This window comes from Gossypium raimondii, chromosome 13 (assembly GCF_025698545.1).
Source record: "Gossypium raimondii isolate GPD5lz chromosome 13, ASM2569854v1, whole genome shotgun sequence".
In the NCBI taxonomy this organism is placed as follows: Eukaryota; Viridiplantae; Streptophyta; class Magnoliopsida; order Malvales; family Malvaceae; genus Gossypium; species Gossypium raimondii.
Window position 1 is genome coordinate 21,369,578 of NC_068577.1, and position 25,966 is coordinate 21,395,543.

A 25,966-nucleotide genomic window follows, 5' to 3' on the forward strand; every position below is an offset into this window, starting at 1 on the left:
GTTTTACAATTTAGTTTCTTTTACTAAATTTACTTATTAAACATTTAATTTTCTTACCCAAAATTTAAAACGACCCTATATCAACTCTATAAACATGAAATAAATAATAAAATACTAACTCGCTTGCTAGAATCGTGGTCTCGAAACCACTATTTTCGACACCGCTGAAAACGGGTTGTTACACCTCTCCCTCTTAAGGAATTTTTATCCTGAAAATCTTACTAGGGAATACGTTCATATCTTCTTTCGGTTCCTATGTGGCTTCCTTGACTTTGTGACGATGCCAAACAACCTTAACTAAAGCTATGTGTTTATTTATCAACTCTTTGACTTCCCGAGCCAAAATTTTATCCGATTCCTCACTATAAGACATATCGGGCTGTAATTCTACATCAACTAGCGAAATCATGTGTCAGGGATCAGATTTGTACCGTCTCAACATTGACATGTGGAAAACATTATGAGTTTTCTCTAATTTTGACAGTAAAACCAAACGATAAGCTACTGACCTAATTCCCTTATTAATTTCATACGGAAAAATAAAACGTGGACTAAGCTTTCCTTTTCGACCAAAATGGAGAATTTTCTTCCAGGAAAATACTTTCAAAAACACTTTGTTGCAAACTCAAAATTCAATGTCTTTTCTATTCAAATCGACATATGAATTCTAAAGGTCGGAAGCAGATATTTAGACAATCTCATATCACCTTTATTTTTTCTTCGGTTTCACGGATTAAATCGATTCTCAAAAGCTTTTTTTTTCACTCAATTTTGTCCAGTATAATGGAGTTCTACACTTTCATCCATACAAAGCTTCGTATGAGGCTATTTTACTACTCGACTGGTAATTGTTATTATATGCAAATTCAACTAACGAAAGAAATTTTTCCCAGCAACATATAACTCTGCCAACTTCTCAAGTGAATAATCCGTACGCACAGGAATAAAATGTGCAGATTTAGTCAAAATATCAACAACAACCTAAATGGTATCTTTCTTTCTTGGAGATAACGGTAACCCTGACACAGAATCCATGGTAATTCGTTCCCACTTCCGCTCTGAAATCATAACATGCTGTAGCAATCCCAAAGGTACTTGATGTTCGACTTTAACTTTCTGTTTCTCTTCGTTTGAACTCAAGTGCTCTTGTTAAATGGTCTCTTCCACCTTCGAACATGGTTAAGGTAAATGCGGATGCGAGTTTTGTCCTTGCACAAAGGAAATCATGTTCATGAGTGATTATTCGGGATGAATTGGGCCAAATTTTGAGAGCATGCAACCGACTTACATGTTTGGTGTGGTTGGCATTTGCTGCTGAAGCACTGGCAATTAACCACGGTCTCCGATTTGCTTGCGAGATGGGTTTCCATTCAATAGTTTAGAAGGGGATTCTAGAGCTATCATCAAGAAATTAGTTGATATAGTAGAGGATCTATCGGAGATTAGTGCATTAACCTAGGAAGCCAATGAGCTTCCTAAAGCACTCCGCGCTTGTCACTTTTAGTTTGTGGGTAGATCTAGGAATAGGGTCACGTATGTAATGGCTCGTGATGGGTTACAGAGAGGTGAGGATCGGTTTTGGGTGGAGAAAGCTCCTGATTTGGTTGTTCTGGCTGCTAATGAATATTGTTGCCTCGTAGACCCCCTTAATTTTTGAAGATGTCTGTCCTTTGGGCTTCTTCTTCAACTTTTGCCCCGTGTTTGGCTGTTTGGTTTTCCAATAAAGTGACTGATTTTTCATAAAAATATACTGAATATTATAAATTTTTAAAATGTTTTGTAAATTGTGAATTAGAATTACTTTAAAGTAATATAGATTCATATGAAATATATATTTATATACCGAAAAATAAATTGAAAGATTGAATTTGTTATTAGGCCAATAAATAAAGCCCATGTTAGACTTCGATTACTGAGTTAACGAAATTAATGGAAGAGTGGTTAAAATATTTAATTTTGAAAAATTTCGTGATTAAATTGAAAAGAATAATAGTTGGGTGTTAAAAACATAACCCAGTGTACAATTATGTGACTATTCTTGCAGTTACTCCAAGTCTAAATGGGTGGAATATTCTAAACCCAGCAAAGCCGAAGGGAGGCAGGCAATCCATTGTCACAAAGGCCATTAAAGACCGGGTTTCTTAGCCCACATATAAGACATGGATGGATCGGTTTTACCGTCCACCAAGTCCAAAATCCAACACTAGAAGGAAAAAAAAAAGGGTTAATCTTTCTGACGGAAGACATCAATAAAGGTTTTTAAGCAACAATGAAGCTTTTAGAAGTGAGATTATTATTATAATTATTATCCAAACAGAGGACAGCAAGAACACGCTATCTCTCAGATTATTCCAGGCAATCTTGAACCACCGCCTTGAAGGAAGACCAGTTAAGCCTAGAGTGAGAGATTATTATTTACATAAATACTGAATTAATATATTGTATGTATAAATATGAGGAATACCGATGGGTCTGTTCGCATCAATGCTATGCCCATAGTGAACGACTGATTGGGAATTTTCTGCAATTCAGGACTTGATAATTTCCTTTGGGTAATTTCAAATTTGATAAAATAAAATCCATTGAAGAAGTAAACCTGGGGAGTGAAGAAGGCTCCAGATTACGGCCGTGCTTGTATTGCGCTGATTGGCTGCTCCGTTACTGGCATTTGATTTTCCGTAATAAAATGGAATCGCCTGCCGATTCTTCGCCGATTAGGCCCCGTGATCGAGTCGTACGGGTATGTTCATTGTTCTTTCTTTTTCCCTCTGATTATTCAATTAGGTGAAAATGTGAAAATGTTGAAGCTTTATTTTATTTTATTATTCTTTTTTTTTTCTAATTATACCTTGTGAATTTGTTAATATTGGATTGAATTGCTGAAAAGAACTATTGATTTTGTAATCAGAGGTTAGCTGCTTTAGGGATTCCAATGGAGTACCTTGAGAAGCGTTATGAGGGGATAATTCATTTTGTTAATGGTAATGGATTATTGTTGCCAGAGATAGTTTCCTCACTCTTACCTACAGATGAGGATGTGGCTGAGTCAATACAAGATGCTAGTTTAAGGTCTAAGAAATGGATGTGCCTAAGTATGAAAAATCAATTTCGTGAGAGTATGGTTTGGTTGCAGTGGCTGATGTTTCAGGGTGAACCGACAAACACTTTGAAAAACCTAGAGGACTCGAGTGTTGAACAACGTGGTGTTTGTGGTGCAGTTTGGGGATCGAATGACATTGCATATAGGTGCCGGACGTGTGAGCATGATCCAACTTGTGCTATTTGTGTTCCCTGTTTCCAGAATGGGAATCACAAGGATCATGACTATACGATTATCTATACCGGTGGCGGTTGCTGTGATTGTGGGGATGAAACGGCATGGAAACAGGAGGGGTTCTGCACGAAGCATATAGGTTCTGAACAGATTCGACCACTCGATGATGACTTAGCAAACTCTGTTGGTCCAGTGCTTGATGCACTCTTTATTTGTTGGAAAAACAAGCTATTCGCAGCAGAATGTATATTTCAGGAAAATATGAGAGCAACTGATTGTGGTGCCGAGCAGAGGAAGGCTGCAAATGAGCTTACTTATGTGGTTGTTGAGATGCTTATAGAATTTTGCAAGTGTAGTGACAGTTTGCTTAGTTTTATAGCTAGGAGGGTAATTTCTCTAGATGGTTTATTGGATATTCTGGTTAGAGCAGAGAGGTTCTTTAGTGATGGTGTCGTGAAGAAGCTCCATGAACTGCTGCTGAAATTGCTGGCAGAGCCCATCTTCAAAAATGAATTTTCTAAAGCATTTTTAGGTTACTACCCAACTGTTATACATGAAGCCATAAAAGAGGGAAGTGACAGCATTTTCAATAAGAAATACCCACTGATCTCAACTTTCTCTGTCCAAATATTCACAGTGCCAACACTAACTCCTCGTCTTGTGAAGGAGATGAACCTATTGGACATGCTACTGAAATGCTTGGAAAACATTTTTCTTTCTTGCGCTCGAGAAGATGGTCGTTTGCTGGTAATTTCTATTATTCCTGATTCCTTTTATGTACTAGGCCAAAATTACTTGAGGACAAACGATTTGGGCATTGAAGAGAGAATAGAGCCTGAGATTTGCTCACATTGTATGTCAATTTGGTTATAGGAATGAAAACAATAACTCCTGAAAGCAGTTATTGAAAAATTTATTTTACTAGTAATGCGTTAGAAGTTTTACAGTCTATGTAAGTCTTTTTGTTTTGTTCTTTTGCAGGCTGCTAAGTGGGGAAGTTTGTATGATACCACTAACCGTGTAATTGAAGACATCCGGGTTGTTATGAGCCATGATGTAGTCTCCAGATATGCAATCCATGAACAGAAGGACTTCTTAAGAGCTTGGCTAAAGCTTTTGACTTTTGTGCAAGGGATGAACCCTATAAAGAGGGAAACTGGCCTCCATATTGAAGAAGAAAATGAGGCTATGCATTTGCTTTTTGTTTTAAGCCATTCTATTGCCAATATTCACTCCCTTCTGGTAGATGGTGCATTTTCTGTTGCCACAAATGAAGGGGCAAGCTGTCTTCCTTACGCTTATAAGCAAGATGTGGATGATGGAGATAGCATAAGACATGCAAAAGTAGGAAGGCTCTCCCAAGAGAGTTCTGTTTGTAGTGTAACAGGAAGGAGTGTTTCAAAGGCTACTGAAATAGGATCTGATTCCATATATCATTCAATTCCCTCCACTGTCATCTGGTTAATACAGGAGTGCTTGAGGGCTTTGGAGACTTGGTTGGAAGTTGATGGCGGTACCCCTGCTGCTCTTCAGAGTTTATCTTCTCCAAATAGTAGTGGCATTTCTGATAGCAATTTTTTGGCAATAAAGAAAACCTTGTACAACATTAAGAAAGGCAAATATTTTGGGAAGCTAACTGGTTCAAGTGAAAATCATAGCTCACAATGTTCTTCACCTGTATATAGTGGAAATCGAGCAAGTGATGAAATGGAGATTGCTAAAAATATAGGCTATGACAGTACAAGCTCTTCAGCTGAAATTGATCCTGTTGCATGCGATTATATGGGTTTGGATGTCAGTGCCATGGAGACAGACAATGGCATAGGAGTAGCGACTCTACGTGTTTTGAGTTTAAGCGAATGGCTAGATATCATTTATGATGTTAGTTCACAAGAGATATCTGTTCACGTTCCATTATATCGATTATTTTCCTTGCTTTTGCTGAAGGCATTGAGAATGTCTTATGGTGAATCTATAATGCCAAATATAACAAATGCTTGTTTGGCAAGTTCATTATCAGCACATGTAGATTTCTTTTGCAACATCCTTAAGGGCTGCAATCCTTTGGGGTTCTCTGCCTCTGTTATGGAGCACCCTTTACGGATTAGGGTATTTTGTGCTCAAGTTATTGCTGGAATGTGGCGGAAGAATGGGGATGCTGCCCTAGTATCTTGTGAGTGGTACCGCTCTGTTCGCTGGTAGGTTAAACTGTGCTTTATTTGTGAGTTGTAACTAGTGGGAAAAGGTCCCCTAAGTTTCCATTTCTTAGTTGTCAAGTTCTTTCTGGTGTTCTTTACTTTCAGGACTGAACAAGGCTTGGAGCTTGATTTATTCTTGATGCAGTGTTGTGCTGCACTAGCTCCTCCTGATCTCTATGTTAAGAGAATTGTAGAGCGCTTTGGGCTGTTGAACTACATCTCTCTTACTCTTGAGAGGTCAAATGAGTATGTATTTACACCTTTTAACTTCTAGTTTTACATCATTAAAATGCTTTTAAGTTCATTTAGTTTCATTAAAATACCTTTTGTTGATTTCTCCAAGATTTATTGCTTTACCAGTTGAATGGATAACTTTAAGGAATGAATGCACCATTTTATTAAGAAATTTAATACTTGACATGGTTGCCGCAGCTTCTACGTGGTTTTTGTGCCTTCATTTTACATTCTCAAAATTTGCTGTTAAGAAAATGTACGTAGCAAAATGTAAAAATGATATCTTGATTATGTAACTTGAACCAGAGCATGATGAATCCCTATTGAAGTCATTATTTTGCAAATCACGTCTTTTTTGTTATTATTTTTTCTTTTTGGTTTTGCTTTTTTTGCTTTTGAAGTGAAATCAAGTAGCAAAGATGGCCTAGACACTTGCACTCCTTTGCACCCTTAAGGATACTTGCAAGATTCTGCATTCATGTTTGATATAATGTGACACTGTACCATCTTTCAGGTATGAGCCAGTTCTTGTTCAGGAAATGCTCACTCTAATCATGCAAATATTACTAGAAAGGAGATTTTGTGGACGCAATACGGCTGACAGTTTGAAAAGAGAACTGATTTATAAGTTAGCCATTGGAGATGCTACTCACAGTCAACTAGTGAAATCTCTACCACGTGAGCTTTCCAAGTCTGACCAGCTTCAAGAAATTTTAGATAGGGTTGCTGTATACTCTAATCCATCAGGCTTTAATCAGGTTGGAATTTTTGTTCTTACATACCTTTCGATGTTATGAGTTGTCAAAATGGCTTTGATCTGTTAATATTTCATAATATTAATATATTTCAGGGAATGTATTCATTGCGTTGGGCCTATTGGAAGGAGCTGGATTTATACCACCCTCGTTGGAACTCAAGGGATTTGCAAGTTGCAGAAGAAAGATACTTGCGTTTCTGTGGTGTTTCTGCAATGACTACTCAGCTGCCTAAGTGGACAAAGATATATCCTCCTCTTGAGGGAGTCGCTAGGATTGCTACATGCAGAGAGACACTTAAGATTATTCGTGCAGTTCTATTCTATTCTGTTTTCACTGATAAATTTACTGAATCACGTGCTCCTGATGGTATCCTAATGACAGCCCTGCACTTACTTTCACTAGCATTAGACATTTATTTGCAGCACAATGGATCTGGTGGTGTAGAACATCATATTGGAGATTCAAATTCCATGCTGGATTTTGCTAGTGAAGCAATTACTGAATCATTAAACTATACTGCTGGCAACCAGAGCTTGTTATCACTTCTTGTTGCATTAATGAGAATGCATCGGCAAGACAACGAAAACAATTACATGGAATCCAGCAAAAGCAGTTTTTCTCCTCTGATTGAAAGTTTATTGAAGAAGTTCGCTGAAGTTGATTCCCAGTGCATGACCAAACTGCAACAACTTGCACCTGAAGTGGTCAGCCACCTGTCAAAATCTACTTCTAATACCGAGAGGAGGACATCAGGTTCAGCTTCTGATAGTGAAATGCGCAAGGCGAAAGCTCGTGAAAGACAAGCTGCCATATTGGTGAGATTTTTTGCCTTATAATTCTGTGAATTTATGTTGAGCATAAAAGGAAAGGAATTCTTGGAATTTGGAAAAATAGAAGTTGTAATATCATAATAACATGTGGTATGGAATAGGATAAATATTGAAGTGTATTTGAAGTGAGGGAAGCAATCTTGAAAAATTCACGTAGGAAGCAGGTTAGCAACTTGCTCCTCAGCTAACATTAACTATAATAGCTCATACTTTGCCTGTATAAAAAAAAATCTGTGATACCATTAGAATGAGGATCATTTAACTCTGGCCAATATCTCTCTTCTTGAATATTTTATTTTTATGTAACTTGTCTGAGTTTCATCTCAATGGGGGATTGCCAAACATTGGATTATCGATGTGTCAGTTATTCATTGGCCTGGTTAAAAAACTATTGACAGTTTCCTGCATCTTAAGTGCTAGGTCCATTGCATGACTGCTCATTAACAAATTGAATAGACCCTTTAACTTTGCCAATTTTGTGCTGCTGTCTTTGGATAATTGTGGAGGCAATCAGAATGTGGAAATTAAACTAAAATGGAACATGATCTCAGTGTATTTGTTAGTTTGTGGGTTGAATTGTTTTTGTATTCTGTAAATTTTCCTGCAGGCTAAAATGAAAGCAGAGCAGTCCAAGTTTTTGTCAAGCATCAGTTCCACTGCTGATGATTCAAAATCTGAAGCAGAAGTTTCTGATTCTGACTTGGAACATGAAGCAGAGGGTGCTGTGCAGCAGAGTTGCTCCCTTTGCCATGATCCTACTTCCAAAGATCCTGTTTCTTTCTTGATTCTTCTACAAGTAAGTGATTAGTCTTTAGGTTACCATCACTTTCAGACAAACAGAATCTACTTTCTTTTTTTTTTCCTGCCAGAATTAACATTTTATTATTTCTTAAAAAAGAAATCTAGGCTTTTGAGCTTTGTTGATAGAGGTCCTCCATCATGGGATCAATGTTCAGAGGAGCAAGGTTATATTCCCGCAAATAGGTCATCCAATCAGTCAGGTTCAAATGCCTCTGCCCACAGTTCAGGATTGCCTTCTTCGTCAGTACAGTTGACTGAAAATCCAGTTATTGAGTCTAACAATAACAGGCAGGGACAAGATAGGGAGGTAAATGTCATTCTTGAGTTTTTCAAGTCTCGATTTCCTTCAGTGAGGAGCACTCAAGCACCTTTAACATCTACTGATGTGGGGGACAGTAGTATATACAATATAGAGAAGTTGGAAGAAGATATGTACAAATCTATTCGTAACGAAATGTGTAATAATTTGTTACGCTCAAGTTTCAAAACGGATGTGGTATCCTCTGCCACTGAATGTTCTCAAGGAAACCACAGGGATGCTGAAATTGACATTCTTGGAAAGTACATTGTTGCACTTTCAAGTGAGACAATTGGAAACCCTTTGGGTACTGAAAACACTGATGTCGGTAGAGAGTTGACAGAATCTACTTCACAGCCTCTTGTTTATGACGGGTTTGGACCGTTAGATTGTGACGGGATTTATCTTTCTTCCTGTGGGCATGCTGTACATCAGAGTTGCCTTGAACGCTATTTATCATCACTGAAGGAAAGGTAAGCTTTCTTAAAAAATGTCAATTTTGTTCTTATTAGATAGATTTCCTTATTTCTGTTAACACAAGTCTAAACCTCACTAAGCTATAAAATTCAAAGGCTCATGCAACCTTGTACGACTGATCTTTCCCAATGCAATTATGAGGTGTGAACTTATAGTTCTTTGTTTTGGACTTCTTATTGTCCTTTTGGTGAAGGATGCTCTACTGAAACCTTAAAATGTCCTCACTAAAATCAATCATGATTTATTCCATTCATTGTTAATGAAAAAGTGTAGATTTGGAGCCGGAATCATGTAATTGGAACTTCCCATGCCTAAATGTATTGCCATTCAGAGGCTCCTGCCCCTGTTTCCTGAGTTAATTTCAACCTCATCATGGTTTTTGTAACCGTGCCTTCAAATCCTCAAACATCTTGTACCCACTTTTGTGGTCTGGGTTAATTTCAACCTCATCATGCCTTTTATAACTGAGTCTGTTAGTTGAGCCCTGAGAACATGATAGGAGCTTCAAAAAGTTAGTGGATTGAAGGGAAAATTTAACAAATTTTGCGTAAGTATCTTAATCACACAACTAATTCTGTCCGTACGGAGTGGACAAGACTCCAGTATAAGAAAAACAAATGATTCAACTCCCTAAAACAAAGCAAACAATCTGATATTTAAACTGAAGACTCCTAAAGCTTAACAGAAAGCAAAAGGAACTGCAGAAAATGGAAGTAATGCTCCTAAAATTCCTCAAACACATGTGAAAGGCCCAACAACTGATAGAAACAATTGACTTCTTTGCTGTTGACTCCTAAACTCTTGTAATCTTCACGTGATTTTTTATTATTCCTTCTAGAATATGTTTTCAAAGGAGGTATCATATAAGAACACCTTGAGAATCTTGACCTTATGATTTGGATGGTTAGTGAAATTTATTTGTAATTTCGTTTATCAAGGAACCCAGATGTTGCAGAAATGCCTTTTATCTTGGACATTTCAGATGGTGCCTGCCTGGAAGTGCTCTTGCTTGAAAGTGCATAAGATATATCTTCTTGTTCTGTTGTTGCAGATTTGCCCGAAGGAGTTTCTTTGAGGGGGCACATATTGTGGATCCCAATCAGGTACTGGCTTCACAAAAATTATTCTTCTGCCACATCCTCATTTAACATTTGATGTTGATCTTGTACTTGTTTGCTTTGCCAGGGAGAGTTTCTGTGTCCTGTGTGTCGCAGACTAGCAAATTCTGTCTTGCCTGTAGTGAATGGGACTTCCCGAAAGGCTGGAAGGCAGCCTATGACTTCAACTGTTGATCAAGTGCCTTCTTTAGGTTCTTCATCTGCAGCGAACAAAGAAACATGTTCTCTTCTGCTTCAGCAAGGTTTATGTCTTCTAAAAACTGCCGCCAATGTGGTTGGGAGACCTGATTTCTTTGAAGGTCTTTCTTTTCAAAGAAAAGAAAGTTTAAGTCAGAATCTGGAGCCTATATCCCGTGTTCTGTCCAAAATGTATTTTTCAAAAATGCAGGATAGATTCTTAGGATCTCCAAGGTTAAGCCACCCAATAATTTTATGGGATACTCTTAAATATTCCCTTATGTCAACAGAAATTGCTGCTCGCAGTGGAAAGACATATATGGCTGCAAATTATACTCTTACTTCTTTGTATAAGGAATTTAAATCTTCTAGTGAATTTACATTTTCCTTGTTGCAAAGAGTTGTGCAGAACTTGAGCACTACAAATTCTCTTCATGCCCTCCAAAGATTTAGAGGTCTTCAACTATTTGCAGAGTCTATATGTTCTGGGCTTGTCTTTGATAACCACAGCACCACACATAACAAAGAAGGTACGGTTTTCACTAATTATTACTTTGAGATTCATTTGGAACTTGGCGGATTTATGAATAATGTTTGATACTAAATTCTTGAGGTTGTAGATACATTTAAGGAATAGATATCATGGTATCCAAGTTTGATGCTGCTTATGTGTTGTGGAGGATTTATTCTAATCTTTTGATGGTTTGTGGATCACAAATAAATCTAAATAAGTCTTTTTGCTAAAACTGAAGTAAAATGAAAAAACTTTCTACTCATGCTAACAAGATGAGCTTTTTCTACTTAACCATCAACAATAGTGATGGAGGAACGTAAGAGAGGGAGAATGCTCTTTAAACAAGTATATGAAAGGAGCAGCATTATATACATGTGTGTGTGTGTGTGTTTGTTGATGAGTCAGTGGATGTTTATCATCTTTGGCATTAATATCAAAAACAGCAGATAAATTGTCTCACTTTTGGATTCTTGAATAAAATGTTGTTCTCATGATTTTATGATGACAGATAAGCTCCTTCGTATCTTGAAGCATGATGATAAGGAAGCATTATATCCTGACATTCAATTATGGAATTCGGCATCTCATCCTGTTCTTGCTCGTGACCCTTTCTCATCACTGATTTGGGTTCTCTTCTGTCTTCCCTGCCCATTTATCTCATGTGAGGAGTCCTTGTCATCCCTTGTGCATGTTTTCTATGTTGTCTCTGTGATTCAGGTTTGCCACTATCTCCTTATATATAGGTTCCTTTGGTCAATTTGTACGGTTTTTCTTTCCTAAATTTTATTGTGTCTGATGGGAACAAGAAATTTTGATTACGGACAATATTTCTGGCCAAATTAAGCAATATAAAGAAACATTGATGCTTCTAAACATCTGGGGTAATGTTTATATGGTTTTGTCTAAACGATATGTTAAGCATCCAACCTAAACAAATTGGCAGTAGGTGCAGAGGCCCAATTTCTAATATGAAGACCACTGGCAATTGAAGACTTAACCGATTCGTATAGATCACTTAAGTGGCTACCCGTCACATGTGGGTGAAGGCAGAGAGCCTACCTTGTGACAAACTTGGAAGGGATATTACTGAACAACATGCAATAACAACAAAATGTAACACAAGGTTTGATATGTTAAGCATCCAACCTGAAATCCGTTGGCAGGTGGACCAGTGGGGAGGCCTAACTTATAAAGACCATAGGAACCCAAGACTTTAAGATGTTTTCTATGAGGGACATGTTTCAAAGGATTCCTTTGACTGTTTGAAATTTTTTCTTGGAGCAGCCATTTTCTATGAATGTAACTCTTGGTCACTATAATTTAGCACCACCACATATTTTCTGAATGTGATATGTTGATTTCAGGCTTTAATTGTATGTTGTCAGAGACATGGTTGTAAGACCGATGGATTAGATTCCCATAATCGCCTAGTTACTGATATCTGTGGCATTCTTGGAGAAACTGGTTGTGCTCACTGGTATTTTGTGTCAAATAGTGTCGACCATTCTTGTGATATTAAAGATATGATTCGAAGATTGAGTTTCCCGTACTTACGGAGATGTGCATTGTTGTGGAAGTTGCTTAAATCGTCTTCCACAGCACCTTTCTGCGAAAGAGATGATGTGTGGGAGCCCTCTCATGCAACAACTGACATGATGGATACAGTTGAAAGTGCTTCAGTGGAGCTTAATGAAATAGAAGAACTAGAGAATATGTTTAAGATTCCTCCTATAGATGTTGTTCTTGAAGATGAAGTCGTACTATCATTTGCATTAAAATGGTTTCATCACTTCAACAAGGTATATGAGGCCTGCAGTTTCCGAAATGTTTTCTACTGCAATCCTGCGGTTCCGTTCAAGTTGATGAGCCTGCCTCATGTTTATCAAGACTTACTACAAAGGTTTGTTACAAAATCCGCTCTTAGACATGCAGGTATTGTCTCTCTTTGAAGAATATCTTCATTCATGAGAATGTGTTTCAGCAGGTATATAAAGCAGTGTTGCCCTGAATGCAAAGCTGCGCTTGTTGAACCTGCATTATGCCTTTTGTGTGGTAGATTGTGCTCTCCAAGTTGGAAATCATGCTGCAGGTCAATGTTCAACTTTTCTTTTTCTGGTTTTGTGCTTCAGATGTGCATTTATCCATGATTCTCTGGTATTTTGATTCTTAAGATACTATAGTAAATCTAAAGTACTGACCTTTTTCTTTGATGTTTTCCTTACTAGGGAGAGTGGATGCATGGTTCATGCAATGAACTGTGGTGCTGGTATTGGTGTATTTCTGTTGATAAGGGTATTCATCTACTAATTTTTTCCTGGAACTTTAACCTAATATTAACTGAAAGTGGCTAATAGTCTTTGTTGTTGTAATAGAGAACAACAATCCTACTGCAAAGATGTGCGCGTCAAGCTCCTTGGCCTTCTCCATATTTGGATGCATTTGGTGAAGAGGTAAAGCATTTTCTTCTTATTAGCAAAGTATCAGTTAGTATTACTGTCATTTGTGTATTTCGGAAACTTGAGGTTGAAGCAGATAAATGTTGGGTAGTATTACTGTTATAGGATTGGACATATTGCAATTTTTGTTGAAACTGCCAAAATGTTAGAAAATTCTCTATAGGTGTAGTGTAAGTGTTCTTTAGTAACTAATTATTTGTTTGAAACTTCCATGAGATATCAAAATTGTTAATCTGAATTTCATATGGTTACCATGCTATAGCACTGAATCTTACAATATAAATGTCTATAGGTTTGCTTTTCGTTTTGCCTCTGCACTTCCATTTCATACCAAGGCATTCTTATCATCCATTTGTGTTATTCTGCTTCCTTCTCTTATTTAGGATATTGAAATGCATAGAGGAAAACCACTGTACTTGAACGAGGAACGCTATGCAGCTCTAACTTACATGGTGATTTGCAAGTCTTTCTTTTTGTTTTATATATATTATTTGTCCATGACACAGTTGATTTTTTATTTTCCGGTATTTGTAATAATCTATTCTCTTGAATAGGTTGCTTCTCATGGCCTTGATCGGAGTTCGAAGGTTCTAGGCCAAACAACCATTGGTACCTTTTTCATGGTTTAACTTGGTTTCATGATAGTGGTGGTGGTTAAATCTTTGGCTTCTTTCATATGTCGCCATTTTCTAGCAACACATCAATTGCATAGAAACTGGTTCTACAAAATTGAAGCTTGCCAGTATCCTTAAATTATTGCAAACTAAGGATCTTGGACAATGATGTCGGCATGTGGCATTTTTGGCTTGACATACTGGTAATCAGATCTGTTCAGTGGATTCAATGCTTCCCCCCCCCCCCCCTTATTTTTCTTTGGTAATTTGTGTCTTTTACTTTTCTGTTAATGAATATTGATTCTTAGATCACTGTGTTTGACGGGAGAAATGGTTTGGACGTAGTATTTTTCTTCATTATGGGCAAAGTGGAGCAATAGTTTCTGCTGCTTTTATGGGTTTGTAACATGTCTGTGTACATAATAGCACATTTTCTCTCGATACAACAATTCTTCCCTTTTTCTGGTTAAGACAATGACTACTACTAATATTGCCTCAAAATTTTTTTTTCTTAAATATTCTTTTTCAAATATTGCTGTTTAGCATGTGTTCTATCATATTCGAGCTTTAAGATGAGATATGATGAAAGTACGAGGTTCTTTAGAATATATTTTGTTGGACGCATGCTATGCAAGGAATTTTAGTTTCTACTTTTGTTTTGTACCAAAAACATTAATAATGAAACAACACTTGCGATTTCATGGAACTTAACTATTTAAGTAAAGCATGTCAGTTATGGAAATTCCATATCTTTTATATTCAACAGTTTGACGAACTGTGATAAAACATGAAAATATCACATGAAAATATGTAGGTGTAATCGGTCAATTAAAAAATATTGTTATAGAAATTTGGAAAACCATTTTAAAAGATCATTTTGAGGAATTTGGAAAATCTTTTCTAAAAGATCATTTTTGAGTTTTGCGTTTGAAAATTAAAAGTAAAATGAACTTGAGTTGTGAGGAAAGTTTAACACTTTTGAAACATTCAAAATTAGTGTCTTATTAAATATATGTTCGTATTATTTTCGAGTTTTAAAATTGAAAATTAAAATTAAAAATCTAATATTTATTATGATATAAAATAAATAATATTTTCTTATTTCTTTAAGTCGATGAAATATAGGAATTTTGTATTTTAAAAGGATATTTTTTTAATTATAAAGGATAAAACTTGTCTTGGTAAAATGAATGAATTATGAAATATATTAATTCATTAAATATTAGGAAAAAAACAAACTTTAAAAATAAGTTCAAGGTTACTTAGAGTTTGTCGAGTTCATCTTTTTGGAGTGCTTTACTTGAGCTTTTTGTTAGTTAATTTCTTGTATTTATTTTGTAATGCAATCTTTATATATGCTTTTATTGGAGAGTTGAATATCATTGTAAGTGAGGTAATTGGGTGAGTGATTGTAACAAGTTGGGATATCTATTGAGGTTGTAATTGCTTCTTGTTGCAAGAATATATTAAGCTTTAGTGAATAGGTTTATGAATCCATTGTTGAATAAATTGTTCATTGAGTGATGCTCCGTAGAAATCTCTGAGTTTATTTCTCTTTTATTGCCTTTATAGAACAGTCTTGTTCTAAACTATGTTGAAACATCCATTAAGACATTGTGTTTGGACAAGGAGCAAAATAATATTTTCAATTGGTATCAAAGTAGGCTTCAAGAGTTGTTTGAAGGTGATCATTTATTTAGGTTGCAACCATAGAGTACACGAAAGAAGGAAGCTCATGTTGAAAAAACCTGGTTTGAAAACTTTGAAATGCATAGCTGAAATTTAAAATTTTGAAAACTAACCTACTTTGTAATATTTATAGCAGTAAACCTTAGACCGAAATCGTACGTGTGGTTTTAGATAAACATATCCTTAATGTTTTCGATTTTCAATCAAACGATCTTCTCTGTCATTCTCGTACCACAAACTGCTTCGAGTGTGGGTTTGAACCAATTGAATCAAAACACAAAGCTAGAAATTTTTTTTTCTTTTTGTAGTGAAAACGAAAATTCTCTCTTTCTTTAATAGAAACCGGTAGAATTTTTATTTTGAAAAAATATATTGAATAGTTGAGAATAAATTCTCTCTATTTTTTGGCAGAGTAACAATCTCTCAAAGTTGTGTTAATAACCCTACTGGTGCTATCTATTTTTAGGAAAAAAAATTTAAAATCCTTGTTGAATTGTAGAGGTTTATTTCAAATAGAAAAACAACTTCCTACTTAGAGTAGGATTAGGGTGGATGACATCCCCTAGTATTCTTACTAGGGTTGCCGCCCTCCTTATATCCATGAGAGGTTTTTGGGCCCCTCTCACATCAAGTCCAATTATGAGTACTTCCCAGACTTTTGACCGAGTACTTTGTAATCTGATCTAACTCGATTCTATTTATATTAAATAATTTTCTCATCCCAATTTTACCTCTAGTAAAATTATGATGATTTTATCCCTGATAATATTTCTAAAAAAATATATTTAATATTTCACAACACAACTTGTTCACTATGACCAAATGATTTATTTTCATTTTCGGGCTTTAAAGTAGCTCAAAAACATAAACTCGTTCTCTCGATCATTTTTAACTAACTCATCTACATTTACAAATGAATCATTTCTCATTTTCATTTCAATTTCAATTTTGAGAAAACCACATTCATTTCCAAATGATTCCATTTCTCCATTTCAAAGAAAATCATAGTAATTTCTGAATGTTTTCCATTTCTCTATGTCTATTCATTCTATTCATTTTGATTCAAACACGCAATTCATTTCTTGTTTTAACGAGCTAACGAAGGGACCGATTGGGTATATGTAATTAGGGCTCAAATGATTTATAATTAAGTTCTAGTTTTTTACCTATTAATTATAAACTTATTTAGTTATGAAGTCATTCCACTATAGTATCATGACTGAGCACACCCTAATGACATACCATTACGAAAGCATCTACTTAGTTCTCATCCAATAACCTTGTCATAAGTGTGTTATTCTCATAGGATATCCTTAATCTCTTTGGGGGTAATATCCGCTCTTCCAATATAATAATACTATTTTATCTCATGGTAACCATTACATCTTCCTTCATGAAAATTCAATTACTATTAAATAGTAATCTAGTCATTCATCACAAAGACGAACAACTCATGACTACGTTTAATTTTCATCAACCATGTAATGGAAATGAGAGGATATCATTTACCCATGTCTTGGGATATGAATTCCACTATTGTGAATGTCACTACATATTGCAGAAGTTGTACACCCAATGCACCAGCTTTTGGTTCCTTATTTATTCGAGCTTTAGCTTTTACTTACATCAAAGTGTACGAGTTACGCATACATAGTCTGTCATCCACTCAGGATTTAGGTATGCCACACTATGGATGTCACAAGTGAATAAATCCATAAATAGATTCAGGATCTATTCTTCTTGGGTCTAGTCTGATGTACTACCAGTCCAGTCAGTCACATCTATGTCTCTATCTTTTGGGAGTCATCCGCTCCGATGCCCAAGACAAAACATCTCCCCAATTGGACTTGATAGACGACATATTAGTATTTTAATCGGTTTACTCATTTCTAATTAGACTAAGAAAATGTTTAGGTTTATCTACTAATATAAGTTGTCTTTCTGTATTACAAATCGACCACGAAATACCACTTAATATTAGTTAAATATTAGACAACCATTGAGCAACATTTATTTCTATTTTTCTTTGCGTGCAAAAACCATGTGAGGAAAATATACAAAGTATTAATGTATTCATGAATAATTTTATTAACCAATCTGTCCAAAAAATTACAAGTTTACAAAGACAAAAATACTACACATAGGGAATTGGATCCAATAGTTTCCCACTTGCCATAGTGAAGTAGATGAGTCATGTTTAACATTTTTGTACCCCTCCATATGTTTCCCAAAGAGATCTCTAACTACTAGAGTCTTGGAAAAACAAATCCCTAGGGTTTGTCCTCATATGCGATCTTTGACTACATCCACTATTCCGTTAAACACTACCGTCTCCCTTGTGATACTTTATATCAATGTGTTTTGTACTTATATGGTTTCTTTGAGATTTAGTTATATCCGCATTATTACAGTGCCATAGCTTTTCCATACCTCATATTCGACCCTCCATAGTGAAGCTAGCAGCACAACCCTGCTTGACACTTATTCAGACTATGGACCTGCTGTTTAGGACAAAAACACAACTTGATGTTTATTTCCACGAATCCTAACACGTTTGGAAGTCAGAACCAATATATCTAATAGGAGTAAGATCTCTTCCAAAATACGCAAGTATATAATCCCTCGTTCTTTGTAAATACTTAAGTGTATGCTTAATTGCTTGTCAGTGTCTTGGTTTTGGATTCGCCTGATATTGACTCACCAACCCCACTACAAAATAGATATCTGGGCGTGTGCATAACATAACATAACATACATGAGACTTCATACTAGTAAAGCATAGGGAACCTTTCTAATGTTCTCTCTTTATTTCATTGTTTTAGGGCAGTCTTCCAGAGAGAGATGAAATCTTGAAACGAAAGGTTGATTTCTCTTATTCAAATTGATCATTGAATAGTGCTCCAATATCTTATCTATGTATAAAGCTTGAGATAGTGCTAAAATTTGATCCTTTAGGATTCGAATGCCTAAAACAAAATTAGCTTCTCCCAAGTCCTTCATGCTAAACTATTAAGTTAACCACAGTTTAACCGATGACAATTTCCCTACATCATTTCCAATGAGTAGAATGTCATCGACGTATATAACGAGAAGAACCACCTTTCCATCCCTAAATTCTAACACCCTATATCTGACCTGATCGTCGGTTTTGGGTACCAAAATGTCACAATTAAATCGTATTACTTAGCAACATATTTCCAATTTATTTACTTTTATGCCAAATTTAATGTTACATTCTCATAAAACTTAATTACTACCCATAACATTTCCATAAATGAACATCATATGAAACTTCTTATTATATGATTAACTAAGTAGATTAGTGTTATTTAAATACATACCCATCTACTAAATATATTTTATACACGTAATCTGACAAATTAGATTTTGCTTAGTTACATTATTCAGTCCTCGATGTGTAGCCTCTAAGGGTGCCTCTCTAAATGCATTATACCGCAACAAAGAAGTCCACAAAAATTCCGTAAGGTTTGGCTTGGTCCCTTTCAAATTTTCCATAACAACCTTTGATCCTGCATTCAAGGCAAACTACTCATAAGTTCGAATGAGTTTAGTGAGATTCCATACACCAATTTATTAAATAAGCATCTTGATGTTGTGAGCAATAAGAATTAATGTATGTAAATAACTTAGTGAGTCTCATGTAAGCTCTCATAGTTTGGCTGGCGTGGTCAACGCTTGTACGTTCTTCTTGAACGAATCGTTGGTGGACATATCAGCGTCAAATTTTGGATGAAATTTATTCTTTCTAACAACCCCTATTTGATACTTGTCTTCTTCAAGCTTTATCCAAATATTTTCTCTAGCTCACTAGTTTGACTCATCAAAAGATAACCACACAAGCAAATATACAAATTTTCAACTAGCTTTGGTAGTCTTGCATGTGTTTTGCAAAAATGGTATATTTTTACTTTAAATCCTTTATTCCGTGTCAAACTCGATACCGACTTACCATATTATTTGGACACCTGCATCCTTTTAACTTAGCTTGCAACACCCCTTACCCGTATTCGATGCCGGAATAGCATATGAGGCATTACTAAAACACATACACTTGTATACGTATTAAACCGAGTTACAAAATTTCATCCGAATTAAAACTTTTTATATTATTAACGTGCTTTTATAATTCTGTACAACCTATCCTCAAAATATTGTATTCATAATAAATAGAGCCTATAGGACTTGATATAAACTCATTCATATACTCAATTTATCCATTAAATTATTTCAACCTTGAATAATCCACATTATGCCAAAATAAACACTAATAACAATCATAAATCTCTTCATATTAATTTCACATATTACTACATTACATATCTCGAGCATATGCCAAAATTTCGTATACGCAACCATCAACAAACTCATTTCTCCTTTAGCCGACTAGTAAATTAGCCTTAAAATTCATATCAACCATTAAATCTCACAATTTTATAACATCTCATAACCAAATGATTCTAATAACAAGATACTTTATAATCATCCTTATGACTACAGATATTTCACAAAGCATGATTATCATCCAGCATTATCTATGTACCAAAATGACTAACTCACAAGCAATAACAATTCAATGTTTTATTTCAATTCCATTCAATTCATAACTCTTCGTGTTCACAATTCAAATTAATTTCTCAATCCAATTTGCATTTCAATACCACAATAATTCTTTTAATTTAAATCATATCAATAATAAATCCCATTCAACTCACAAACAATTCAATATTGATATTTACTTTATTTTTTATTACTAGCATATTATTCAAAATTTCAACAATTGCTATTAATAAATTCAATATCGATCTTTAATTTACTATTCAATTCGGCGTCTATCAATTGTAAATGAGCATATAGCCAATTATACACGAATCATTCGTATATTTTATTTTCTTCCTCCTCCTCCTCTCTATTCCACATCCTTAGTGTAGATAACACTCTTAAAAATAACATTATCTATAGTTTCACTATTCATTCAACCTCAAATAAGCTATCTAGTCGGCTTACAGTCAATAAATTATTTTTATCTGGAGCTAGAGAGCTCCAAATTAAGTGTCGTTAGTTTTATCAGGAATTAGACTCACATATATTCTTACCATAAAATTTTCAGAATTTTTGGCTTGGCCAATTAGTATATTTTATTCATTAAATACACCCCTGTTTCACTGCTCAACATCTCTAACCTCTCTTCACTAAAAATGAATTATCTCATTGTACAGAATTTGGATGATATTTCTATTTGTTTCCTTTTAAAATAGGCTCATTAAGGATTCTAAGCATATAAATTATAACTCATAATTATTTTTGTACAATTTTAATTATTTTCCAAAATAAAAACAGGGATTTAGAAATCAATCAATTCCGCCTCACTAAAATTCAAATATCTCAAAATGTATAATCTGTTGCTTGTTCTGTTTGTTTTATGTAAAATAGACTCATTAAGATTTCATTTCATATCTTATTCACTCTCTAATTTAATTTCAACCATTTTGGTGATTTTTCAAAGTTATACAACAGTACTATCTAAACTGCTTTTGTTGTAAAATGTATTCTTTCATAATTTCATTTTTCACTATCTCAATTCCATTGAATTAATCACATCTCATTCCAATAGTTCATTTCAATTCATATACAATTCATTCAATTTATCACTATATTCAAAGAAATCTAATTTCTCATTTCCAATTGCAAGTCAATCTTCAATTCAAATCCACATATATATATTCATCATTCAATTACACTTAGTCAATTTTCCCGATGAACTTATCGGAATAAAAACAGATTTCTCTGTGGCCTACACACAGTCCGTACCACCTTTGTGTAATGACAGACTCTCGGTGGCCTGCACATAGTCTGTGCCACCCTTGTATCTTAACATAATATTGGTGGCCTGCACACAGTCCGTGCCACATATGCGACCTATCAGTCTGGTACACATAGTGGCCTGCACTTAGTCCATACCACACGTGACCCAATTACCATCATTCATATCTTTTCTATTCTGAGGTTCAATCGGGAAATTTTTACTTTTCAATATTTTACCAGTTCTTCTCTAACCAATCTTAATTCATAATTTGCATCAAATATTTGTTCCACGATAGTACATTTCTTAAATAAAATAATAAAACGCATAAGCATTAATAAAAGAATATATTATCTACATACAAACTTACTATCATATTTTCAAGGTCAATTTCTTGCCTTTCACCACTTTTAACAACACATTTAACCTATTTAGCACTCATATTAATCAATTTGATCCAAAATCATACTTAAAAATACATTTTGCCCCTAAACTTTTTCAAAATTACAATTTTTCCCTAGGCTCGAAATTAAACTTTAATCCTTTTTATTATGTTTTATAACATACTAAACATTTTCCTCTTCTATAGCAACATCAAATTCTTGCTCTAACATGCACTTATGAACAATAATAATTTTTACCGATTATGTCGTTTCACTTGTTTTCACTGAAAATCGCTTAGCAAAAATTGTTTAACACAATTTCAAGCTTCATATTCTACCATAAAACATGAAAATAAACACATTTCACCTATGGGTATTTTTCCAAGTATAAACCCTAGGTTAAATTATTACTAGAATAAGCTAAATTAAGCTACCGAGACTTCAAAAACGTAAATAACATTAAAAACGGGGCTTGGAATCACTTACTATGGAGCTTGGAAGCTTGAAAACCCTAACCATAGTTTCCCCCTTGCTATTTTCGTTCATAATGGAGAAGGTGGACAAATTTTTGGCTATTTTGGCCTTTTTAATTCTTTTAATTATTAAATGACCAAAATGCCCCCAACTTAAAAATATCCTATTTCACTTATCTCTTGGCCATTTTTGTCCAACAAGTTAACCAATGGTTTGATTACCATTTAAGGACCTGCAATTTAAAATTTCATAACAATTGGACACTTTTAACATGTAGAACTCAACTTTTGCACTTTTTACAATTTAGTCCTTTTGGCTAAATTGAGTGCCCAAACATTGAAATTTTTGAACGAAATTTTTACGAAATCATTTTGTGAAATTGTAGACCATAAAAATGTAATAAAAATAAATTTTTCCTAGTCGAATTTATGGTCCCGAAACCACTGCTCCGACTTGGCCCAAAATCGGGCTATTACAACTCTCCCCCCTTTAGGGATTTTCGTCCCCGAAAATCTTACCAGAAGAAATTATTTTCAACTCTCATGAAACGCTTTAACTAACTTTCCCGAATCACTAATCAATTTAACTTCATAAAAAAAATTTCTGCATAAACCCCAAATTCTTCGGTACACGAATTCCGTTTCGGAATAAGAATAACATAAATCAGGTCTCACCTAAAGTTTAGAATCAAAAGTCGATCCTCATTGTACTTATTTAGCTTATCACTTACTGACACATTTATGAGTTTCTCAAACTTGCAAAAGAAACATCACTTTAGTTTTTATTTATCTATAATTAGACCATTATCAAAAAAAATCAATCGAATAACTAATCTACACAAAATAAACGAGGATTTTCCATACAAGCATTTTTAATTACACTTGCCTTCCCACAGGTCAATCAATAATTATTCACAATCTTTCAATAGCTCAAGTCATCAACACTGTCTTAAACTCAGATCTTTCTGTACCACTATATACATTAAACTCTGAAATCAGGCAACATATGGCAATTCTCGTCAAACAAACAATGTCATGAAATTCTCATTACAGACATAATAGTGACCGCCTTTAAGTCACTAGTCGAACAGTTCTTTTTAATGCGACATTAACCGTCTGAAAACATGAACCATCACTTTATATTCTAGCAATAAAAATCATTCTAGTCCGTTCATTAGTACATCACTGAAAAATTATAATTTCATTACTCAATTCCAATTGAACTCAAAACCAGAGCTTCGGTTAATGTTACCATCATTTGCTTTATCTTTGCTAGCATGTCCAGATCATTCAAGCTTTAAAATTGGGTTAACTTTGTTAACAGAACAACTTTAATTCAGAATAACATCACCCATTGAAAACAAATATAATAAGTATTTTTCTATATCATGCTTTCAAGAATATCAATTCTTCATTCAGACTACCTGTCTATGCACTCGTGAATGCACGAAATTCATTCTCTTAGCTGAGAAGATGCTTAAATACATATAACTTATAGGGAAATAAGAATGAATATCTGAATAATTTCTCAGAGATACCCAGAAGAGAACGATACTTACCAGCTCTGGAATTTCATCATAGCATAGATAATACACTTTTTAATTAGCCATATAAAACAGAACAATAACTGGTCATAAACCAACCAGACCAACAGGGCTTTCATCTGTCATCACGAACCTCACATTATTCCATTCATTAATAAAAATCGATTTGGGAGAAATTCTCAGGAAACATATTTTTAGGCTTCATACTTATTTGAGTCGATTAGCCGAAATTAACCTCTTCCTTAACCATGATATTGCATAATCTATATAATCTTTAAAACATTCAAATATTTCTTCCAAAACTATTTTCACTTTCCAAACTATTCTTACCTCTGTATGCATTATTAATTATTTCACCACTGAACTCTTTAGTTTACACTTTTGAACTTATTCAACATAATTCTTGTAAAATTTTGTCATAAAGCAACACTAGTAACGGGTGAGATCGTAAAGCCTCTAACTTGGCTCTCATAAATACACATATGTAACTTAACGTTCATTTTCAACATAATACCATCACAATCATATAATTCATTCCAAACAAATTAACACATCTATTTATTATAAATATTTTCTGTCACCCACAATTTCACACAATGAATCTACTTATTCGTGCTCAATATTAATATCTAATTAAATTTCAACACTTGGTTTTCATTTTACTTACCGACGTTTGTTAAATTAGGGAACGTCTTACAGAATTGAGTACTCCGTTTCACATTGCCATAGTATAACTATGGTCTTGCACATCATCACATCACATATCACACACCGAAGCCATAGCCCAGCTATGGTCTTACACGGAAACACATAATCACATTTCCATATATTGCCATGGTCAAACCATGGTCTTTTTCGTCAATTCATCACATATCATAGAACGAAAGTACTCACTCCTGCGTTCTACTCAATTTGATCTTTCAATTAAATTTTCATACTATTGTAATATTCATGGTTCAATAGTAAAGACATAAAACAAAACATCATATTATCTCTAATTTAACAATTTAACATAAGATTCTACAATATGAACGTGATTTCACTTATTCAAACAAATGTACATAAACACACATTCATTCTATTTAAATAAATTCGCATACCATATTCACTTAATTAAATATATTGAGCACATAGCATCATATGTTCACCAACATACTTAGATGAGCTTATCACAACGTAAAGTTTTTTTTTCATCTTATGATCATCTCTTTTCATACATGATTACATGTATATTACGAATTTCTATTCTTACCTCTTCAAATTCCAACAGAAGGTAAGCATATTTCATTTATCTCAATATCATTTTAGCATTATCAAAAATTTCTTGATGGAAAACCATCTCTTTCTTATCAAAACAATTTCGTTAGAACCCAGAGATATCACACTATCACGAGTACCAACATGGATGTATTGCTAAACTCACATATGCTATGTTCGGTCCGAGAACCGACTAAACCGTAGCTCTGATACCATTGAATTTAACACCCCTTACTCGTATTCGATGCCGGAATAAGGTATGAGGCATTACTAAAACACATACACTTGTATACGTATTAAACCGAGTTACAAAATTTCATCCAAATTAAAACTTTTTATATTATTAACGTGCTTTTATAATTCTTTACAACCTATCCTCGAAATATTATATTCATAATAAATAGAGCCTATAAGACTCGATACAAACTCATTCATATACTCAATTTATCCATTAAATTATTTCAACCTTGAATAATCCACATTATGCCAAAATCAACACTAATAACAATCATAAATCTCTTCATATTAATTTCACATATTACTACGTTACATATCTCGAGCATATGCCAAAATTTCATATATGCAACCATCAACAAACTCATTTCTCCTTTAGCCGACTAGTAAATTAGCCTTAAAATTCATATCAACCATTAAATCTCACAATTTTATAACATCTCATAACCAAATGATTCTAATAACAAGATACTTTATAATCATCCTTATGACTACAGATATTTCACAAAGCATGATTATCATGCAGCATTATCTATGTACCAAAATGACTAATTCACAAGCAATAACAATTCAATGTTTTATTTCAATTCCATTCAATTCATAACTCTTCGTGTTCACAATTCAAATTAATTTCTCAATCCAATTTGCATTTCAATAACACAATAATTCTTTTAATTCAAATCATATCAATAATAATTCCCATTCAACTCACAAACAATTCAATATTGATATTTACTTTATTTTTTATTACTAGCATATTATTCAAAATTTCAACAATTGCTATTAATAAATTCAATACCGATACGAATTTACTAT

The 25,966-nt window shown here is 34.3% G+C and overlaps 1 protein-coding gene across 4 annotated transcripts; it reads left to right on the top strand.

Annotated features, from left to right (window-relative positions):
• The first annotated feature begins 2,267 nt into the window (after positions 1-2,267).
• Positions 2,268-14,250, top strand: LOC105767456 (E3 ubiquitin-protein ligase PRT6). 4 transcript variants are annotated; one of them, XM_052626705.1, is made up of 18 exons: positions 2,268-2,388; positions 2,533-2,740; positions 2,909-4,021; positions 4,256-5,472; positions 5,578-5,718; positions 6,221-6,464; positions 6,557-7,279; positions 7,902-8,090; positions 8,193-8,866; positions 9,922-9,973; positions 10,056-10,695; positions 11,188-11,396; positions 12,044-12,579; positions 12,661-12,768; positions 12,905-12,971; positions 13,052-13,129; positions 13,519-13,587; positions 13,690-14,250. In XM_052626705.1, exons 2-18 carry the CDS (start codon positions 2,687-2,689, stop codon positions 13,762-13,764), a joined length of 6,189 nt encoding a protein of 2,062 aa, XP_052482665.1. In that variant the 5' UTR covers positions 2,268-2,388; positions 2,533-2,686; the 3' UTR covers positions 13,765-14,250. The 4 variants fall into 4 exon arrangements, with proteins under 4 accessions (XP_052482665.1, XP_052482664.1, XP_012442464.1 ...); XM_052626706.1 differs by having other exon boundaries at positions 2,298-2,400; XM_052626704.1 differs by having other exon boundaries at positions 2,279-2,740.
• The last annotated feature ends 11,716 nt before the right edge of the window (positions 14,251-25,966 follow it).